Source organism: Canis lupus, chromosome 7 (assembly GCF_003254725.2).
Source record: "Canis lupus dingo isolate Sandy chromosome 7, ASM325472v2, whole genome shotgun sequence".
Taxonomy (NCBI): domain Eukaryota; kingdom Metazoa; phylum Chordata; class Mammalia; order Carnivora; family Canidae; genus Canis; species Canis lupus.
The window spans coordinates 62,277,541-62,300,242 of NC_064249.1; the positions used below are offsets into that span (position 1 = coordinate 62,277,541).

The following is a 22,702-nucleotide window of genomic DNA, read 5'->3' on the forward strand; positions in this document are numbered from 1 at the left end:
TTCTTCAGAGTTGGATCCAGATCTTGGCCCTGTAGATTATTTGTATATGACACCTTTGACTAAATTACTTAATAAGTAAAGTAAAATGATAAATATAAAAACCTTGATTCAGTAATTGTTTGCATAGTTTATATGAAATTGGCCAGAATAAAAAACTTTAATTTTTATATAACAAAAAAATTGAGATAAGTTTATCAGTTGTCTCTTTTAAGCATGTCAACTTCATTTCTGGTTTTAGTTTTGTCTGAATAGTGTTAAAGTCCTGGTACATTTAAGTAGTAAGTTTTGATTTACATATCAGGTAACGGTCTGATCTGGAGGCTTGATGTTGGAATAGTGGGAATTCTTTCTTTCAGTACCTTTTTAATGCAAATATAAAGGGTGAAGAGTATATATTATAGGCAGGAGTGTTATATTTATCATCTTATTATGCAGTAGATTTTTGCATGGTAAAAGCTGTAACAAGCAGATGTGCTTGAGAAAAGCCTGGCACTTACTTGTGCATGCATATTGTAGTAGTATATTTATTTCCTTGTGCCTCTTTGTTTTCAGTCTTTACAGATCTACCTCATTTTAAAAATAGCATTCATTATGTGGATCTAACATGATTTATTTAACAAAACCATACTCCCTTTTAACAAAACCATATCCCTCCAGGATCATGCCCTGAACCACAGGTAGGCGCTAAACTGCTGAGCCACCCAGGGATTCCCCTCTCATGCTACTTTTAGATGCTGTCAGTGATTGGTCACTATATCTATCATTTTATGGGCATATAGCAGAGTATGTAATTGTGTTGCTTCCTTGGCTCCCAGTTATCAACCTATGTGGTATTTTACAAAAGTTAAAAGTGTAGCAGGGAAATGAGAAGTAATACTGCTAAAAATGAAATCCAAATCCTTTGTAAATAGAGTTAGAGAAGAAATTGCTGACTGGGAATGTTGACACTGCTGCCATTTGAGAGACTCTAGATGTGTACTTGCAGGTACTTAGTGAAGGTGAACTCACTGACATAACATGAGAAAACAGGTTGTGATGAAAAGAACAAAGATGTCCCAGAGAGGGATGCCTGGGTGGCTCAGCAGTTTGGCACCCGCCTCGTGCTCAGGGTGTGATCCTGGATTCCTGGGATCGAGTCCCACATCGGGCTCCTGCAGGGAGCCTGCTTCTCCCTCTGCCTGTGTCTCTGCCTCTCTCTCTGTGTCTCTCGTGAATAAATAAATGAAATCTTAAAAAAAAAAAAAAAATGTCCCAGAGAAAAACTTAAGGCCAGCAAAATACTTCATATTGAAATTTTTGGAGACATTTCATAACATTGAAAGTACAAAGGATAAAATGCTGGAAGCTGATCCATACTTAGAAAGGAAGATGACAGTTGGCCAAGCTATAGAAAAGTTACTAACTCCAAGAATTTAGCCAACTACAGAGTTTTGGGGAATGGTTCCTAAGACTGCCCTTATTTCTGGTATCAATCGCAAGTTCTGAGATTCCCAAAAGCACTTTCAGGGTCAGTAATTCATTGAATATAGCTCACAGAACTCACTGAAAATTGTTGATCCCACAGTTATGATTTATTATGGTGAAAGGATAGAGATTCATGTTAGCCAAGGGGAAAAGTGCATAGGGAAAAGTACAGAAGAGGCACCATATGTGGAGTTTCTCTGTCCATGGGAGTCAGGATACTCTCCTGGTCCCAGTGTGTAACAAACAATACGCATAGAATGTGGCCAACCAGGGGAGTTCCCCTGAGCCTCCATGCTCAGAGTTTATAGTGGCGCTCCACTGTGTAGATCTGATTGATTGTCCAAATTACTAATCTTAGTCTGTAATATGGAGTCCTTCTGGGCATGACCAGAAGCCCTCACTCGGGTTCAGGAGCTATAGGAATCCCCAATTTAATAAATACAGTAAATCTTCAATATGAAAAAATATTATAATACTATTTTTCTCCTTTCAAGTACAACATAGAAAGTTTACAAATGAAGAAATTATTTCAAATATTTTATTTCATGGAAATGTGTTTGACTTCTAGTCGATTTGAATGAGAATTGTGTGTATACTCCTCTCTCTGTAAAATTGGCAAATCTATGTAATATTGCTAATATTGCAGGTTTCTGCTACAGCTTTAGGTATATACAGTCATTATAGTTAGGATTAGATATTTTGTTTATAAATTGATCATTGCTGTATTGAATGAGCTTTTCAAGGTTGTAATTTTTTCCCCAATGATGACAGTTTTCAGATTATAAAAATAACATATTATGAAATATCTGGAAAATTTAGAATAAAGCATAAAATAAAAATCACCCTTTCTTACTTGTCTTACTCTACAAGTTTTAAGTTACTCTACAGACAAGCTACAGTCTACATAGGTATAGTAAGTAGGCTGTTCTTAGGCTCTTTGTAGCAGAAGTTTGAGTACTTGTAATTACATAATTATTTGTAATATCCATTTAATTATTTTCCCCTAAACTCTAAGTTCTGTGAAGTCAGGAACTGTGTCTTGTTCACTACTCTATCCTGTTTGTTGACTGATTAGCTACATTTCCTCATGCCATAACAAATTAGAAAACTAGTATTCTCTATGCTTTGTCATCCATCAACTGTCATTCTAGGAATGAACCGAAGAAAGAACTGTCACTGTCAGATAAAATAGATGATCATCAGTTTTACCAAAAACCTTTTGGGTGTAGAGAACTAAATCCAGATGAGTTTCTTCAATAGATTATAAACTAAGTTTCATTAAGATACTTTATTTTGAAAGATTAATTTATTTGAGAGACAGAGAAAGAGAGTGTAAGAGAGAGCACAGACAAGCAGGGGGAGGGGCACAGAGAGAGAGGGAGAATTCTCCTGTAGACTTCCTGCTTGGCATGGAGCCGGATGCAGGGCTTGATTCCACCACTGTGGAATCATGACCTGAGCCAAAATCGTGAGTTGGATGCTTAACTGACTGAACCACCCAGGCTCCCCACAATACGTTTTTAAAACCTTTTTATGTTGAAATAATTACAGGTTTACAAGAAGTTACAAAGGTAATACAGAGAGATGCTATGTGTCTCTTTCCCCCAGCCATCTGTAATCCCTCAAAACCACTGTTAACTCCTTCGTTTTTATAATTTTGTCATTTTCAGAATGTTATAAATAGAATTATACAGTAGGAGACCTTTTGAGATTGACTTGTTTTACTCCACATAATATTTGTTTCAAGTTGTTGCATGTATCAGTTGTTCCTTTGTATTGCAGAATTAGACTTCCAAGGTATGGATATACCACAGTTTGTTTAACCATTCACCAATTGGGGGACATTTTAGTTTCCAGTTTTTGGCCTTTTTAAGTAAAAGTGCTATGAACAATTGTGTACAGTTTCGTGTTTTTATTTGGATAAGTTTTCCTTTTTTTGTTTTCATTTTGTTTTGTTTTTTAAGTAAACTCTCTACCCGATGTGGGGCTCAAAGTCATGATAGCAAGATCAAGAGTAGAATGCTCCACTGAGCTAGCCTGATGCCTCCTTTTTTCTTTTTTTTTTAAGTTTTTTTTAAAGATTTACTTTGTTTTAGAGTGAGAGAGAATGTGTGTGAGTGAAGGGGTGAAAGGGAGAGGGAAAGAGAAGCTAACTCTGCACTGAGTGGGGAGCCTGACACAGGGATCCTGAAATCATGACCTGAGCTGAATTCAAGAGGTGGATGCCCAGCCACCCAGGTGCCCAACCATTTTTTTAAAATTTTTTTAATTTTCATTTTTTGGGGATAAATACCAGGAGTGCAGTTGATGGATCACATATTAAGTATATGTTAGTTTTTTTAGAAACTGCCAAATAGATTACTAAAGTATCTGTGCCATTTTACGTTTTCACCAGCAGTATATGAGAGATCTGCTTTCTCCAAATCCTTGTCAACATTTGATATTGTCATTTTGTTTAATCTTAGCTGTTCTAAAAATGTATAGTGATAAATCACTGTGGTGTTAATTTGCATTTCCCTAGTGGCTGCTGAACATCTTTTTGTGTGGTTATTTGCCATCTGTATATCCTCTTCAGTGAAATGTCTTTTCATGTCTTTTGCCCATTTTCTAGTTGGATTGTTTGGGTTTTTACTGTTGGGTTTTGAGAGTTCTATATATATTCTTCTAAGATTAATTTTTAATTTTTTCCCCAGTACTTAGTATGTAATTTTCAAACATACATGAAACTTGAAGGATTGTACCTGTATAGTTGCCTCCTTCATTCTACAGTTAGTATTTTACTAAATTTGTTTATTATCTGTCTGTTAATCTAGTAATCTATAATCTGTTAATGCACTAATCAGTGCATCATATTTTTTAGAATGCATTCAAAGTAATTTGCAGATATTAGTATATTCAAACCATAAACACTAGTCTGCGTATCGTTAAGGCTTAACATTTAAAAATTTTATTTTTTAAAACATTTTTTTCTTTAGGTAACATTTACATACAATGACATGTGTAGGTCTTAAATGTATCATTTGATGAATTTTGATATATTTATAACACAAACCCCCTAGGATTCATTTTATAGCTAACATCTTTAAGTACTCTATGAGATGCAGTCCTATTCCAATTTAAACATTTTATATGAACCATAGTCCGGCTTCTTTTATATAAGTGGATGATTGATTATTCTTTCTCTTAGATCTTTATTTCATCGTGTGGTCCTGAGACTATGTGGATCAGAATCATCTGAGGAAATTGTTAAAAAAGATTTGTGTGCCCCATCCTATACCGGCTAAACCAGAATTTCTAGGAGTAATTTTAGAAATTAAATTTTAACAAATATGCTAAGTCCTGCTTATTTACAATCCTTTCTCTCAATAATTCTGGGCATGATAATCTCTTCATTGCCAGATGGTTTGTAAGTTTGCAGCTTTCCTGCTTAGTGACACGAACGTAATGTTCTAATGCAGTCCATCTCCATAGCTTTCTACTGAGGCTTTTGGAGTTCTTTCAGTTGACTATGATAGATATTTAGCAATGTCTTTGTTATGAATTAATTTTCTAATATAGTATAGTTTAAACTATGTAAGAGGTATAACTAAGAAATTACCCAGTCTTTTGTTTTTTGGGTTTATTAAGCAATAATACATCCCTTTTCAGAAAGTTAAATTCATAATATAATTCCTAGACTAGTTTGTAGAGATGCTTGTGATTTAAAATTACGCTCTTGAGGATCCAGGATTTCTTGACTCAACACTTGACATTTTGAGCTGCATAATTTGTTGTGAGGGCCTGCCCTGTGCGTTTTGAGATGTTTGGCAGTATATCTGTCCAGTACCCACTAGGTGGCAGTATCACCACCACTCATATCAATTGTGACCGCTAAAAATGTCTCCAGATTTGCTGAAATGTCTTCTGGGGGACAGAATCACCCAAGGTTGAAAATCACAGCTTTAAGAAACGGTTAATATAAGAAACTACATATACATATAAGAATGGTTTGTGTTACTAAACAAACAACAAAAGTTATTGGTACTAGTATGTTTTAATACTTTTTAATATTTTCATGAAAATGTATCTAAAAGTTTGTATTTCTAGATGAACTGTCCTTTTTAGTAACTGGAATCTATCGTGCTTCTGTTTTTTTCATTGGCTGCTAGGAAACTCAGCTAAGTTTGCATTGGTTACAGTGACTTTACTAGGTTTCTGGGATTTTCTTAGTTACTTGGCTGTTCTTTTATCCTTGATATTGTATCTAAATGCCTTATTATGAACTATTGAAAACTCTTGATGAGAACAGATGTACATTTTAGGTTATAAAAAGTCCTATTCATTTTAAATGGCTATTTAATAGATAATGGTAAGTTAGCAAATTGAGTTTGCTAGAATAGAGGAATTGTTTTTCTTGCAAATAAACTATTAGTAATACCTTCAAATGAGAGCTAAAAATGGTGTAGTTTGAGATTAAAAGGTTAAGGAACAGTAGTAAATAAAATGAGTAATAAATAGTGAAATATGAATTGGAAATTAGGCTTGGAGAGTATTACTTAGGCAGTTTCACAGTCTAATTCTTATAGATATAGGTGGGGTGAAGAAATTTTTCTTGCATTTTAGAATTTTTATAGTGTATTATATTAGTACATATTATAATATTCATATAATAGCATTATTATCACTATTATAGTGTGTATATATGTGTATATATAGTGTGTGCATATATATATAGGGTATGTATATATGTATATATACACACATATATATTACTTATAGTATATTGTAGGTAATGTTACATAGAACTGTTATCCTGGGAGATATTACATGGGAGAAGTATGATTTAACTTCAGAGAAGAGATACACATACTGGTTAAGAGCATGGTTGTAAAGTTGTCATCATTTACTAAGTGTGCGACACTAGGTAAGATTCTTAATGCATATAAACCTTAAATTTTATTACCTGTAAAGTTAAGTTGATGATAGTATTACCTGTTTTATAGGATTTGGGAGAATAAATAATAGAAAGCTCTTAGCTTAGTATTTGGTCTTTAGTAAGTTCTCATTAACTGTTAGCTGTCATTTTTAACCTTTATTTAAAATAATTCAGGGACACCTGGGTGGCTCAGGGGTTGAGTGTCTGCCTTCGGCTCAGGCATGATTCTGGAATCTGGATCAAGTCCCACATCCAGTTCCCTGCAGGGAGTCTGCTTCTCCCTCTGCCTGTGTCTCTGCCTCTCTCTTTCTCTCTCTCTCATGAATAAATAAATAAATCTCTTTAAAAAATTCATAGATTAGTGATATGATTTTTAGAGCTTTAGTGTACTGGTTTGTGTTTGAGAATGTGATTATATATGTGTGTATGTGTACAGAATTTTTAAAAAATTATGTAATCCTTAATTTTTCACTGATTAATTAAAACTTAATGTTCTCTTTTTAGTTGTGTCTCAAGATATTTTTGACCAGTAACTTAAGATACAACTAAGTATTAACCATCTCACTGGAGCAAAGAATTACAATAATATAAAACATGGTGATTTGGGAATATTTTACATAGTTTAAAATATAGGACATTGTTTCCATAGAATATCTGTTAGGTATAAAACTCAAAATGGAAGGAAATAATGTTGTGATGAACATTTGTTATATGTCTTCTTAAAACACTTTTATAAAACATATTGTAGATAATTAAGACATTAGGATCTTTATGTAATACCACACTTTGTAGTGTATCTTAGCATCAAAATGATTTATGTAAAAGATGATGAATAACTTTTAAGCCATACAGTAATGTATTATCTCCTTATTTGCAGAAAATGGTTATAATAGACTCATTTTGTAATCTTCCTCTGTAGTACAGATTTTTAGAACTTATTTTGGGGTAACCTTTTGAGATTCAGCTCTCATTTCCATTACTGTCTCAAGGGATAATAGACATTTGCCAGTGTAGCATATTTCATTGTTGTAAAGAAAATAATATTATTCTTAAACAATCAGAGTTGAAGTCATAATTTTTTTTAAATGGGTAAAGCTTCAAGGAAAAAGATGAAAAACATCATGTGTTAGTAATGCTGTCCTTCTCCATTCTCTATGGTTTTAGGCTTGATCCTGAATGATGTTGAAGATCCTCAGAGGGAGGGAAGTGACAGAGTATAAAAGAAGGGTAGTAATTGAGCTCTTTGGGATTGAAACTGCTGACAGTCCCAAAAGATAAAGCACAAGTGGCATGGTCTTTTCTGTCTAGGGCTTAAGCTAGAATTACTTTCCTTCTTTAGGGCAAAGCTTAGAATTTTTTTTGTTATTGTATCCTTTTGGATTTTCCCCAGCTATCACGTTTTTGCTTTCTTCCTCTTTTACTTTAAATTTTGGTTCCAGTGCATATTATATGCATTAGTTTTATAGTTAACCTTCTGTAAGACAAGAGATCTTTAATCAGTGTTGGAGAAGAGAATCAAGGCACAACCTTTATCTACTAAAAATGAATTATAGGAATGTCTAATCATTCTGCCTATTAAATTTTACATGCTAGTATTCAATACTTTATTATATGGAAAATATATTTTAAAAATTATAAACTCAAACTGGTTTTATTTATTTATTTAGAATGAGAGAGTGCAAGTGCACATGTGTGTGCACGAGTTGGGGTGGGAAGAGGGGAGAGAGAGAATTTTAAGTAGGCTCCATGCTCAGCACTGGTCCAACCAGGAGCTTGATCTCCCAAGTCCTAGAGTAACCTTTGAAAGCTTTATATTTAGGATAAAATTAGAAGCAAAAATGAATTTGAAATGAAGTAGAAGACCAAAAGAAGGCAAATAGAAAAAGAGCTCTGATAAAATAGACAGTACAGTTCTTCAAATTGGAAGAAAGTTAGATTCTTTCTGCTTGTGTTGTTGCTGCTCTTATAGGCCAGTAATATGTTTAAAGAGGTGGTCAAAGGGGCGCCTGGGTGGCTCAGTTGGTTAAGCGTCTGCCTTCAGCTCAAATCATGATCTCAGGGTCCTGAGATGGAGCCCTCATCCAGCTCCCTGCTAAGTGGGGAGTCTGCTTTTCCCTCTTCTTCTCCTGCCCCCTCCCCCCCTCATTCATGCTCGCTTGTGAACTCTTTCCTCCCCACCCAAATGAATAAATAAAATTTTAAAAAGAGGTGAGCATGTTTTATTTTTAATTATTTAAACAATGAACTTTTGGCTCATCTGTGTAATTTTGCCTGTAAAAGTTTTCTCGGCCTTCTAATCCTTTTTGTAGTTAAATTGTCCCGTAAGTCAGTAAATGAGAAATACATAGCTGTTTAAGCAGTAAACTAGAGGATAACTCATACTTACTTCTGAGACAGTAACGGTTATAATGGTAGAATGGTGAGTTCTCCATACCATAACTTGACCCCGTGAACCTCTGAGGAGTTCTTTACATTGTTAGATGGCAACACAGAACTTTATGGCCATTGTTGATTATTTCATTGATACATTTTACTATTCCATTATGATTCTGTAGCCATGGTAGGCAACTTCAGCATTGCTTGCTTTGGAAACCATAGTTCTGATAGTTGAGTCTGTGGCTTATTAAGTTTTCTACCTAGGTATTTTTGATTGAGTGTGTGTTAAAACTTACTAAGAGGGCACTACAGTCCTTTGATTTCAGGAAGCTTTTTTCATTTATAAATCTTACTGTTGGAAAAGCGAAAGAAGACCCTTTTAAATTTTTGTCCTAAAATTAAAGTTTATGAAATTTAACTGATGTAAGTATATTTATAAATGTGTAGTTTCACTATCAACCATTATATAATGAAATGAGTGGGCATTGAAAAAGGGAGAGAAAAATGGGTGTTCAGAAATTAGATTTCTTTCCGTTGGTTTGACTGCTGATTTGCTGTGTGATTCTGTGAAGTGTACTTTGTTTTAGTGTATTTTCTTATATACCTTAAAGATTCTCTTTTTCCGAGAATTGTGTGGATAAATATTATATAGTATATAATAAAAAAATACATACATCCAAGATTTTCATATATTGTATTCACTTTGCATTTTGAAAAAGTCACTAGGACACTCCTCCAGTAGATTTTAAATCAACTACAATGGGTTAGTTGTTTTCCCTTGTTTGCAGATTATATTCGGCATGTAAACTTCAATTGAAAGATTTGTTTTTATTACTTGAAGTCAGTTTTTATTATAATATATATTTTGGAGATTGTATGATAAAAGGTTTTTACATTTCTCTTAAGTAGTTAAAATTATATACAGAAAAATTGTGTGCATAATGTTTTGTCTCTTTTCAGGTCCAATGATGCATCAGCAGCCTCCTTCACAACAATACAATATGCCACAGGGAGGTGGGCAGCATTATCAAGGCCAGCAGCCTCCCATGGGAATGATGGGTCAAGTTAACCAAGGCAATCATATGATGGGTCAGAGACAGATTCCTCCTTATAGACCACCTCAACAGGGTAAGATTACATGTGGGAAATTTCCTGCTTATTATAAATGACAGTAGTTGAAAGGCTTTATTTTAATAAACTCTTTATATAGGCAGAGTCAAGGCTTTTTGTTTCTTGACTTTTATGATGATTTTTACGTATTTTTTTCTAAAAGTTAGTGGATATAGTAGGTACATAGTGTATAGGAACTTCCTGTTACACAGCTTTCTTTTATCTATTTTTTTCTGGGAAAAAGGTTAATATCCTAAAATTTGATAACAAAAGCTCACTAATACATAGCAGAAGATAATATTTTAGTTTTGAGAAGTTACTGAATATAAGATGAGAAACAAACCCTATTTTGTTCCAAACTACTCTAATACCAGAAAGAAAATTTTCTACTAGTTTGAACCTCTTTTTAAGGAGTTAGTATTTGTTCTTTTAAGTTGATCTTGTTAGATACTGCATGTATGGTCATAACAGTTTTTGTGAAATGTGGTTGTATGATGTTGCTGTGTGTTTGTGTATCTGTGTGTGTAATTAAGAATAGTTAAAAAGTATCTCAAATGCCAGTGCATGGGAGGGGAGTCTACAGGTGAGAAGTAATTTCTCTTAATAACAGATTAGAGAACAAATTATTTACCTCTTGACTGGTTGTGGTTTTTCAGGCCCACCACAGCAGTACTCAGGCCAGGAAGACTATTATGGGGACCAATACAGTCATGGTGGACAAGGTCCTCCAGAAGGCATGAACCAGCAATATTACCCTGATGGTAATCTCTCCTAATGTTAATTTTCCTGTTGTCTATCTGTGCCCAATATTAATGTAGATAGCTGTTCAAGACATTTTAATGAGGATGAAGAAACTCACAATATGTTTCTTCTAAATTTAGAAACACTTTTTAAAGCATCAGTGGTCGCATTAGTTTATAATCCATTTCAAAGTATATTTGGTTTAGATAGTCTGTATTAGTACCATCAGGAATTATTCTGTCACTGGAATCCTTTCTTACATAAAAGAGGATCCTCTTAGTTTGGAATTGTTAATTTGAACCAAAGCAGTTGTTACTGATACACTTTTTTTAAATAAACGCTTTATTGAGATAATTCACATACTGTAAAGTTCACCCATTGGTTTACTTTTATGCATGGTATAAATACACAGAAGATCTAGTTCTTGAGTATTTTTCCAAGTTTCATCATTTTTAGTTAACATTGAGTACTTCTCAAAGAACTGTGGTTTGTGTATATTATCATTCGTATCTGAAAAATTTGGAGGTTAAATTATATGATATAGCTGTGTTTAAAGTTGAGAGAATAGGAAAAGCATTTGGAAATCAGATTTTAATTATTTAGTTTAATGAGTTTTGTGGGAAGGTGGTATATGAAAAAGTTGGTCATTAAAGATATATTGCACTTGGAAGTGATGCAAGCATAAATAGGCTTTCACTATACAGTTCTTCCAGTTTTTCTGTGTGTTTGAAAATTTCATGATACTTTGTTGAGGAAAAAATAATCCAAACATATAAAACTGTGATAAATTACAGGTGGCTATTCACATTACAGTATGATTTGTTTTGTTATGAAAGGATTTGTCAAAATCTTCATTTATCCAAGCTCCCTTGGTATATTTAAGGTAAACTACTTAACAGAGAAACTTGGAGAAACAAAAAATTAAAAGCTAAAGTGTTGGGACTATCCTCTCAAAGCTAATGTGAACTAGTAAGAAGATATAATTTGGTGAATTTAAAAAATATTTTAGCCTGCCATTTTTTGTTAATGTATAAAGGATAAAGGTATATCAGTATAAAGACAGTGGTTTTTTACTGCAGAGACTCTGCCTGTATAGGCAGAGCAAACACTCATCTGTAGAATTTTGTTTATCATAAATGTTTGTTATGATAGTGGTGATATGTATGGATGTTTCTTGTTAAGAAATGATATATTTTTTTAAATCTCAGGTTTTCTTGCCCTGAATTAATTCAGAATTTTGGAGTTTTTCTTTTTTCTTTCATATATAGACATTAAGATTTTTTTTAACGAAAAAATTTAGTATGTTTATAGACTATGGATATTTTAAAGAAGTGAAATCTAGTTTGTCAAATTTTATGTATTAGGAACTCTGAAAGTAAATGATTGTTTTGTTTAATTTTTAAAATACATTTTACATAATTGAGTTGAATTTGACACTGTTTTGGTCTTGAGTATTTTTCTGAAATGTAAAATGTGTATTGTTATAAATACGACCTTTCTATTCAAAATAGATGTTATTTTTGTTAGACATCAAAACTTTAAGGTTATGTAAATTATTTATTACATGAGGGGATTTAAAAATCTATCATTTTTGTATAGGTGTGTATTAATATGTTTTTCTGATATGTATGTAGAATATCCCATGTATAACAATAATTTGCTTAAATAGCCTTGAATATTTTCTTACTATCATTCAGATATTTATGCCAATAAATATATAGATTAGGAGTTGGCAAACTTTTTTCACTAAAGAGCCAGAGAGTAAATATTTTAGTTCTTTGCAGGCCATATCAACTACTGAATCCTTTCTGTAGCATGAAAACAGGTAGAGAAAATGCGAATGGGCATACCTGTGTTCCAGTAAAACTTTATTTACAAAAGCAGGGCACTGGCCATATTTATGCTGCAGGCCATAGTTTGCCAACCCTTCATGTGGCTATTTATGAGGTGGTTTGGGAATGTTGAAATCCTAGAACACTGAATATAACATTGATTCATAACTGTATTGCTCTTCTTAATTAGGCATTCTTCTAAAATTTAGATTTTAGCTAACTGAAGCATTATTTCCTGCATTTTCTTGGTGTGTAACTTTAGTTAAAAGAAGTAGACTATTGATTTTCATTAAAGTCCAGTCATAAAATTTATTGAGCCTTAAAACTTAAGGTGTACCCTGGCACTAAACACAGTATTAATTTTTTGAAGGTGTGTTTATGGTACTCTAGAAATATTTTCTAAAGGCGTCTAGAATGGCAGCATTAAGCAATATTATTCTTGCATCTGAAAATGCTTTTATAAGATACATATACGTTATGCTAGTAAATAGAATGTGAAAAATTTGTTTCAGTTTCTTTCAGGGGAAAAAAACTTATGGAGCTTTTTTATACTTTGCATTGTTTTAGCATATGCTGTGGAATTGGCGACCAGCAGAACAGGTGTTTGACAAAATATGATAATTGCTTCCTTTGTTCATTCTAATTTAATTCAAGTTATTTACATGTGAAAGGCCTAAATGCTTTCTTTCTCTTTTTTGAAAAAAATTGAAGATGAAGTTTTTTTTCCCCCCCATGTTGAGGATTATCAGTTAAGACTAAGTGTAATGTTTCTAAAACTACTGTTTTTTGCTTTTAAAAAATTTGCACGTTATATCTCAATATGAAAACAATCACATTGGTAAATATTTGGCTAATGCATTTGAAATTATTTTTTATGTATTTCCATTTCTTTTTCTTTTTTTCAATTTTATCTGAAAGTTTAAATATATTTAGGGTTTTCACTCAGTGGCCATTAACGTTTCTTCCTGTCTCTTGTCGAATTGATGTAGGTCATAATGATTACGGTTATCAGCAACCGTCGTATCCTGAACAAGGCTACGATAGGCCTTATGAGGATTCCTCACAACATTACTACGAAGGAGGTATCTATATACCTTCACACACATACACATATATATCCCCTTCTACAGGAATGCAAATTTTGCATAAGACAACTTCTACCCATGCAAAGCTCTCGTAGAATACTAGTTGCTGGCTGTCTTGAAAGTTACAGGGAGCCCAGAACAACCAAAATAATTTCCTTACAAATATTTAAAATGTATAACCATGACTTGCCATTTCTAACAACAATAAAAAGACTAAAACATTTAAAAATAATTTTTTCCTCAGTGGAAATTTTCTATTTGAACATAAATCCATCAATCCAATTTTTTTTTCTTGTGTGTGTTTACATATGTATAATTTTACATATAAGTATAGTGCCTTTAGGAAACAGCTTGCTGATCTTGTGTAGCTAGTGTGTGCTCTTGTAGCTGTCTTTAATTTTGTCTTTTTTATTTTATTTAGCATAGTCATGATCTTATGACTGTGATGTTCCAGTAAATGTAATGCTCGTATGGCAGAGACGCTGAAAATGCTGCAGTTCAACCTTGCAAAATTGGCTTTAACTGCAGTTTGTTTGGCCGAAATCCTTCTGTTTGGTTTGAGTTTTTTCTTTGTTTTGTTAACTTTCAAAAAATCAATATGGCATTTCATTTTGTTCTTGTGTTGTTGGCTATGCATCTTAGAGTAAAAAAGTTAATTAAGCGAACTTCTCAGTTGTTTTTTTTTTCTCTTCTCCAATTATCCTGTAGGAAATTCACAATATGGCCAACAGCAAGATGCCTACCAAGGACCACCTCCCCAACAGGGATATCCACCCCAGCAGCAGCAGTACCCAGGGCAGCAGGGCTATCCAGGACAACAGCAGGGCTATGGTAATAGCTTTTTGCAGTTTATTTTTGTCACAAAAAATGTGATGATTGAAGCAAATATTGAAGCAAATATTTAATGTTTATTTTTCTAAGAATTCTTATTTTTGAAAATTCACAATTTTAGCTCAGTCTGTTACTGGAATATTTATTTTAAAGTGTTTTGCTCAGATAAACTAGTAATCCATTTAAAAAGAAACAAACTAGAGATGGTTCATTGACCAAAGGTAAGGTATGTAGTCATTTAAAATGAGTTCTTAAATGAATTCTTAAACCTCTTTGGTATTCATGACCACCCAGTAGCTTTGTATGTGCTTGGAAAACTGATGAATTGGTTGATTATTAACCGTATCTACATAATCCACTTAGCAAATTTATTTCTAATGACTGTTACTATGAAAAATAGCATTGATTTTTAGAGTACAAATGAGATTTATTTGGAATGCATAAAAAAATGTTTTTGTCATTCTTTGGTTAAATAGTAATATACACATACATAGAGATATATTTATATATTTACAGAGTTTGGGGAAATGTAGCCATATTTTCTTATTGTAGACTCACTATAAGATCTAGTGGCTGGATATCTTGCTTTAAATAACTTTATTAGATAGGGAGTGGGGAATGATAAAGACCTGATATCTCATTCTTAAATATTAAGCTACTGTCACTACTTTATATATAGGAAAATATGTTTCTAATGTTAGAGACATCTTCTCTTGCTAGCATGGTCTCTTTTTTACATCAGTAATGTCTTATTATTTTTAGTCATTACTTTAAGCTCTGTGATTAGTATGGGCGCCTCTAGCCACCCGTCATTGCAAATCTAAGAACCAGGATCAGCTCAAGTTCTCTTGTGCCTTCAATATATGCATTGAAATTTAGTCATGTATTGGGAGCCAGGCATTCTCCCCCAAACTGATAATTGTGGTTCCCTGATTTGAGATAGGACTTTAGAAATATTCAGTGGATTTCTTGTTTTTACAAGAGGACTTTCTTGCTCTTTTCAAATGGCAATTTTCATTTCATGACCATTGAATATCTGTATTTTGAATAAGTAGAGTATTTGGTTTTATTGTATTTACATGAAAATAAATGCAATGTGGTTTAATCAAGTAAATTCATTGATTTAAGACATTATTTTTGGGCAGCTCCTGTGGCGCAGCGGTTTAGCACCGCCTGCAGCCCAGGGCGTGATCCTGGAGACCCTGGATCGAGTCCCACGTCGGGCTCCCTGCGTGGAGCCTGCTTCTCCCTCTGCCTGTGTCTCTGCCTTTCTGTGTGTGTGTGTGTGTGTGTGTGTGTGTGTCTTTGAATGAATAAATAAAATCTTTAAAAAAAAAAAAGACATTATTTTCAGTGGGAAGAGAGAGTAGATGAAATTGAATATTTTTTGGTTCAAGTAGTTATGCTATTTTGTTAGACATTGGGAATCCCAAAGAAGTTCCCATTTTACTTATTCATAGGCTTCATTTGTCTTACTTTCTTCTAGTAGAAATTTAGAGTTTAATAATGCCTGTATAGTAATTAAATAAATAATAGACTGATGGAATTTATTTACACTTGAAAGTTTATTCTCTTTTGACACTTTCCTCTGCCATCTGTTTTTTTTTTTTTTTTTTAATGGCAGATTTTGAATAGCTGTGATAGAAAAAATTTAAGTGTCAAAGCTTTTCAGCTTATGCTTTGTAAAGCATTCTTTACAATAGGCAGTAGTGGAATTTATGAAAGAGACATATTTGTTTGGCAAGCCAGATTAGTCCCTTGCCATCTCTGGAGTTGGAAATCATTCATTTTTATGGGTTAAGTATTAAAGGTGATTGGTACATAGAGTGTAACTTTTGAATCAGGTTTTTTCGCATGCAACCTGTGGCTTTTCAAGTCTTCTTTAGTTTTGGTTTGAAAATATTGTGATAGTAAGTTTATCAGTGCAGAGCATAAAGCCTTCTTTTGATAATTGCAAATACAAGTCTAGAATTTATATGGAAAATTATTCTTTGTGATCCTTTGGTGATTTCAAGTGTAAATCTAGAGTCCTACAGCTATAAATATCATTGGTTCCCAAACTTTATTCAGAAATTATTTCAACATATTTCTGCTTCTTGCTTTTTCTTTTACCTATTACTCATACTGGTTGGCTTTCTAGTAGAAGTATAGATAAATTTTCTTAATACCATGGAATTAACCTACTGTACAACTCCTGAGTCTCTTTTACTCATTAAAAAAAAAATTTTTTTTTGATGGCTAACACATAGCTCACTAGTTACACTGAATCAAAACACCTTGTACATGGTGGTATCCTTACAGTATTTTCACTCTTACAACCTTTGGAATTTATTTCAAAAAGTAATTGAGAAGATCAAGATACCAAACTATCCTTTTTTTTATATAAGAACATAATAACATCTAGTTCTAAACCGTTCTGAGAGTTCAAGTTCTGTTTTTATCTGGGCTTTTATTTGTGTTAATTATTTTGCAGGCCCTTCGCAGGGTGGTCCAGGTCCTCAGTATCCTAACTACCCACAAGGACAAGGTCAGCAATACGGGGGTTATAGACCAACACAGCCTGGACCACCACAGCCGCCACAGCAGAGGCCTTACGGATATGACCAGGTAAGTTATTTGGCCAGTGATTGCCCCATTGTTTGTTCACTCATTAGGTTGTTTTCACTTGAAGGCTCATTTTTCCCTCCTCCTGTTCATAGTATATGAAAGTTAACAAAAAAAAAAATTACTTTTAAGTCTTTTTCATAAAATGCTAGCACAGTTAATGATAGTTACTATAACATGTAAAACATACCTTACCTCTAGGCACCAGCATTCATTCATATTCATCCATATTCTCTTTCTCTCTGGTCTTTACCCAGGCATACTTCCTGTAGGTATTACAAACATCATCTCTTTTTTAAAGCCCCTAATTTCTCCTATCTACCTCATGTTTATTGCTGACAACTGTGCATTGACCTGTGGAGATGGGGAGTCTGTGCTCTTCGTAGCTCTCCTCTCCTCTTCACTTCAGCAGATCCACTACACCACCTCCACATCACTGAGATCCTTTCTCTTCCAATTCGTAATTACCTCCTGTCTCTGATGCCTCCTTTTGTACACATATCCATTCTCTAAAAATAATAATCTTTATCTCCTGTTATCTTTCCTTATACTTTCTCATATATGTAGAGATGTATCTCATTCTAAGGTGACTATACTCTCTTAAACCTAGTATTTATTTAAGTTCCTTCTTTTTATCAGTAGACTTTTCAGACTTAATAATCTGTGCCACAGTCATTGTTTTGTGAATCTTGTTATTATAAATATTCTAAATTCTAATGAAAATTGTTATTAAGTCGGCAGTTTCTTTAGATTGATTTTGGGATTGTCTAATGACTTTCTAGTGAGGATAATCTGGTCTGCTCCCTACTCAAGCTACCCAAAACAGGTTGATTTTTTTTGTAAGTTATGTTTCCAGCATTAGTGTAGATTATCTGGTTTGAGGAAAGGAAGGAAGGAAGGGAGGGAGGGAGGGAGGGAGGGAGGGAGGGGAAGGGGAGGGAAAGGAAAGGAAAGGAAAGGAAAGGAAAGGAAAGGAAAGGAAAGGAAAGGAAAGGAAAGGAAAGGAAAGGAAAGGAAAGGAGGAAGGAAAGAGAAAGAAAGAGAAAGAGAAAGAGAAAGAGAAGAAAGAAAGAAAGAAAGAAAGAAAGAAAGAAAGAAAGAAAGAAAAAAAGAAAAGGAAAAGAAAAGAAAAGAAAAGAAAAAGAAAGACTTATAAGCCATGTTAGAGGACTTGGACTTCATCCAGACATCATTTGGAGCCTATAAAGGGTTTTAAATGATGTATGTAAAGTATTAGCTATGCCTGGCACTTGGTAAACTATGTGTTATTAGGTACTATATATGATAGACATATGTTATGGTACCTCTTTTATTATAATTATTCCACCCCCTGAACTTCTTAGGAATTTGGGATGGTACTGTTTTAAAGACCTATGATGTTTGGATAGATGCCAGCCACATCTCCTTCCCCACTAGAAAAGGCTATGAGGAGGGGACCATCTTAGCTACTCTAGGGTTAGTAGTCTGCCCACAGTTATCATAGATTTCACCTTACCTGTATCCTCCAACCCAAAGGCTTGTTGGTCTTTTCATTTTAGGGAAAGTAGTTCACCTCTTCAAGGTAGTGAAGGGAATAGAATACTAATACTGATTCTTATATCCAATAATAATATAATTATAGTGTTGATTTAGGCAGATGACTCTTGTGGCAATATGCAGGATGAATTAAAAGAGGGGGTAATTGGGAGAGAAATCCATGCTGGAGGCTGTTGTTTCTCCATCATTTTTTTCTATCTTAGTAAACAGCATCTTGATTCTTTCAGTTCCTCAGTCTAAAAACCTGGAGTCCTTTTGGCTCCTCTCTTTTTTGCAAATCAATCGTCTTGTCAACCAGCAAGTCTCATCACTTCTTTCTTCAAAATATATCTATATCTAGCCATTTTTTTACAATTCCTGCTCTTACCCAAGTCAAAGTTATAACGGTCACTCACCTGGTCTTACTGTAGTATCTTTCCTTCTGGTCTTCCTACTTTCATCCTAGCTCCACTATAGGATATGCTCCACATAGGACCCAGAATAATCTTTTAAAAACATTAATCAGATGTTTTTAAAGCCACTGCTCAAAGCACTGTGAGTCTTAAAAAAGACTTCAGTCTTAAGGTGAAGTCCAGACCTTATAATGACCTACAAAGCCCTCCATGACTCGTGCCACCCCTGCAGCTGTCCTACCACCTCATCTCTGCATTTATAGCTCCCTTCATTCAGTTTGCTTCAGTCAAATTGGCTTGCTTGCTGTTCCCATACACATCGAGCATATTTCTACCTCAGAACCTTTATATTTGCTGTACCCTTTACTGCCAAAACTCTTCCCCAATACTTTGGCTTCTTCACTTTCTTCAAATCTCTGATCTGTCACCGTGTCATATCAAGGAGTCCTTCACGGTCTACCTATCTAAAATAGTAACATCTGTGGGGTGCCTGGGTGGCTCAGTGGGTTGAGCATCTGACTTGATTTTGGCTCATGATCTCAAGGTTGTGAAATTGAGCCCTGTATTGGGGTCGTCTTCTCCTCCTCCCTCCTGCCCTTCCCCCAGCTTGTACCCTCTCTCTAAAATCAATCAATCTTGAAAAATAGTAACGTCCTCCATTGCCTTGCTTTATAGTAGCTCCCCCTTACCCACAAAGGATACTTTCCAGTACCTTCAGTAGATGCCTAAAACCACAGGTAGTACTGAACTCAGTATATACTCTGTTTTTCCTATGCATATCTATGATAAAGTTTAACTTATAAATTAAAATATAAGTTTATAAAATTAATTTATAACTTTATAAGAGATTAACAGAATAATAAAAGAACAATTATACAATATACTACAATAAAAGTTACACGAATGTGGTCTTTCAATGTCTTACTGTACTGTACTCACTTTTCTTATGATGATGTGGGCTGACAAAATGCTTGCGTGATGAGGTGTGAAGTGAGGGGAATGACATAAGCATTGTGATGTAGTGTTAGGCTGCTAGTGACCTAGTGACGTTCTGAGGATGTGTTAGGAGGATCTTCTGCTACTGGACCACAGTTGACTATGGATTGAAACTGAAACTTTAGAATGTAAACCATGGATTGGGGAGGGGGCGGGGGGACTACTGTATTTCTTCATCCTTCTGTATTGAAACAACTTCATTTTTTAAAAAATATTTATTTGAGAGAGCACGCAGGGGGAGAGGGGAAAGGAGAGGGAAAAGTGGACTCCAAGTTGAGCAGGAAGCCTGATGCGAGACTTGATCCCAGGACCCCAGGATAATGAGCTGAAGGTAGATGCCCAACTGACAGAACCACCCAGGGGCCCACCCAATCAACTTTATTGAAGTATTATTGACATGCCATAAAATACACATATTAAAAGTGTACAGTTTGATATTTTTTGATGGGTCAGTCTTTTCAATTTTACCCTATTCTAAGGCATGTGTAGTGATAGCTCATTGTGCTTTTCATTTTCATGTCCCAAAGGACTAGTGATAATAACTTGTCATGTGCTTATTTTCATCTATGTATCTTTTCTGAAATGTCTGTTCAAATCTTTTATTTTAAAATTCAGTTATTTTCTTACTATTGAGTATTGAGAGGTCTTTCTATATTTTTACATACAAGTCCTTTATCAGGTATATAATGTGCAAATATTTTTCTTCACTCTGGATTTTCATTCTTTCAGTATTGTCTTTTGAAGAGAGGAACTTTAAAATTTTTATGTAGTCCAATTTGTCAAGTTTTTCTTTTATATATCATGCTTTTGATGTTATGTGTAGGAAATCTTTACCTAATCCAGAGTCACAAAGATTTTCTCTTAATGCTTTTCTTTTAGAAGCCTTATATTTTTAGACTTTATATTTAAGTCTATAACCCATTTTGAGTTAATTTTTGTAGGAAGCACAAATTGAAGTTTGCATTTTTGTTTTCAAATGGGTAACTAATTTTCTGAGCACCATTTGTTGAAAAGACTATCCTTTCTCTACTGAATTGTCATTGAATCTTTGCTGTAAATCATAAATATGTCTATTTATGGACTATCTATATATCAGTCTTTATGTCAGTACCATGTTGTCTTTATTACCATAGTTTTATAGTAAGTTTTGAAATTAGGTATTGTTAGTTTTCCAGCTTTGTTCTTTTTCAAAGTTGTTTTAGGTTTTTGGAATTTCCATATAGATTTTAAAATCAGCTTGTTAATTTCTACAAAAAGCCTACTGATATTTTGATGTCTTAAAATAAGATTAAGATTTAAGATTGTCTTAAATGTATAGATTTGGAGACAATTGTATCCTAACATGTCAGTGAATATTCCATCCAATGATCATGGCATATGTCCCTTTAAACTTTTTTTTCAATAGTGTTACATAGTTTTCAGCATACAGATCTTAGATTTTTGTCAGATTTATCTCTAGGTATTTTATATTTTTGATACTATTGTAAATTTTTTAAAATTTCAATTTATAGTAGTTAATTGCTGGTTATATAAAAGTATAATTTATCTTTATTAATATTTTATCAAAACTGTAACATTAACTCATTACTTTTATTAGTTTTTTTGGTAGATTCCTTCAGAATTTCCACATAGCAGTCATGTTGCCTATGGATAAAGACTATTTTTCCTTTATAATCTGAATGCTCTTCCACTGTCCCCCTTAATCTATCCCTGCCTTAAAACCTCTGATATCATGTTGAATAGAAATAGTTGAACATCTTTTGTCTAAATCCTAATCTTAGGGGGCTAACAATGAGGCTTTCAGCCTTACATAAGGTGTGTAGGGTTTGTGTAGCTGTCCTTTATCAGGTAGAAATTATTGCCTGTATTCCTACTTCACTGAGAATTTTTATCAGGAATGAATGTTGAAATTTGCAAAGTGAATTTTCCTTATCTTTTGAAGGAATCATGGTTTTCCTTTTTTAATTTAGTATGTTAAATAATATTATTTGATATTCAAGGTTTTTTTGATATTCAAGTTTTAAATTAATCTTGGATAGTTAGGATATACTTCACTTGGTCATGATGTATTATTATCCTTTTAATATGTTGTTGGAATTGATCAGCTAAAATTTTAAGAATTTTTGCATCTATACATATGAGGGATATTGAACTCTAGTTTTCTTTTAATGTCTTTATCTGGTTTTGTTATCAAAATAGCATGAGTTTCAGGACATCTGGGTGGCTCAGCAGTTGAGCATCTGCCTTTGGCTCAGGGCGTGATCCCAGAGTTCTGGGATCAAGTCCCACATCAGGCTCTCTGCATGGAGCCTGCTTCTCCCTCTTCCTATGTCTCTGCCTCTCTCTGTGTGTCCCTCATGAATAAATAAATAAAATCTTTAAAAAAAAAACAAAACAGCATGAGTTTCATAAAGTGAGTTGAAAGGACAACTCCCCTTTTCAGGTTTCTTGAATGATTTTTGTAAAATTGGTGTTATTCTTTCTGAAATGTTTGGTACAATTCACTGGTGAAGCCGTTTAGGCCTGGATTTTCTTTGCAGGATGGTTTTTAATTAAATTTTTTTTTTCTTTATTAGACATAAGAGTATTCAGGTTATACATTTCTTTTGAGGAGATATTTATACTTGTTAAGGAATTTGTCCATTTTATTTGTTCTGTCGAATGATTTCTTTTTTATCCTTTTGTATCTCTAGTATCAGTAAAGATATTTCTTTCATTTCTGTTACTGGTAATATGTATCCTCTCTCCTTTTTCTTTCCCCTAAATAATCTGGCTGCCAGTTTTTATGTACTTCATTGATCTTCTCAGAGAGCTAGCTTT

At 33.7% G+C, this 22,702-nt stretch overlaps 2 protein-coding genes and 1 long non-coding RNA gene across 7 annotated transcripts in view; 1 reads left to right on the plus strand and 2 right to left on the minus strand.

Moving 5' to 3' along the window:
- The window catches only part of LOC125755467 (uncharacterized), a 53,135-nt gene extending 44,133 nt beyond the window's left edge, over positions 1-9,002 (minus strand). Inside the window, exon 1 of the long non-coding RNA XR_007412097.1 lies at positions 8,766-9,002. This is a non-coding gene — a long non-coding RNA (uncharacterized LOC125755467). The remainder of the gene's footprint in view (positions 1-8,765) is intronic.
- The window catches only part of PSMA8 (proteasome 20S subunit alpha 8), a 123,427-nt gene extending 104,422 nt beyond the window's left edge, over positions 1-19,005 (minus strand). Inside the window, exons 1-2 of the mRNA XM_049112816.1 lie at positions 18,890-19,005; positions 17,154-17,224 (exon numbers count right to left, since the gene is read on the minus strand). Coding sequence (XP_048968773.1) covers positions 17,154-17,183 — 30 coding nt within the window. The 5' untranslated portion in view covers positions 17,184-17,224; positions 18,890-19,005. The remainder of the gene's footprint in view (positions 1-17,153; positions 17,225-18,889) is intronic.
- The window catches only part of SS18 (SS18 subunit of BAF chromatin remodeling complex), an 80,956-nt gene that overhangs the window by 46,338 nt on the left and 11,916 nt on the right, over positions 1-22,702 (plus strand). For 4 of the 5 annotated variants that reach the window (XM_025429267.3, XM_025429266.3, XM_025429270.3 and 1 more), the window contains 5 exons: positions 9,716-9,883; positions 10,522-10,626; positions 13,428-13,520; positions 14,232-14,354; positions 16,828-16,961. In XM_025429267.3, coding sequence (XP_025285052.1) covers positions 9,716-9,883; positions 10,522-10,626; positions 13,428-13,520; positions 14,232-14,354; positions 16,828-16,961 — 623 coding nt within the window. The remainder of the gene's footprint in view (positions 1-9,715; positions 9,884-10,521; positions 10,627-13,427; positions 13,521-14,231; positions 14,355-16,827; positions 16,962-22,702) is intronic. The other variant, XM_025429269.3, reaches the window with a different exon arrangement.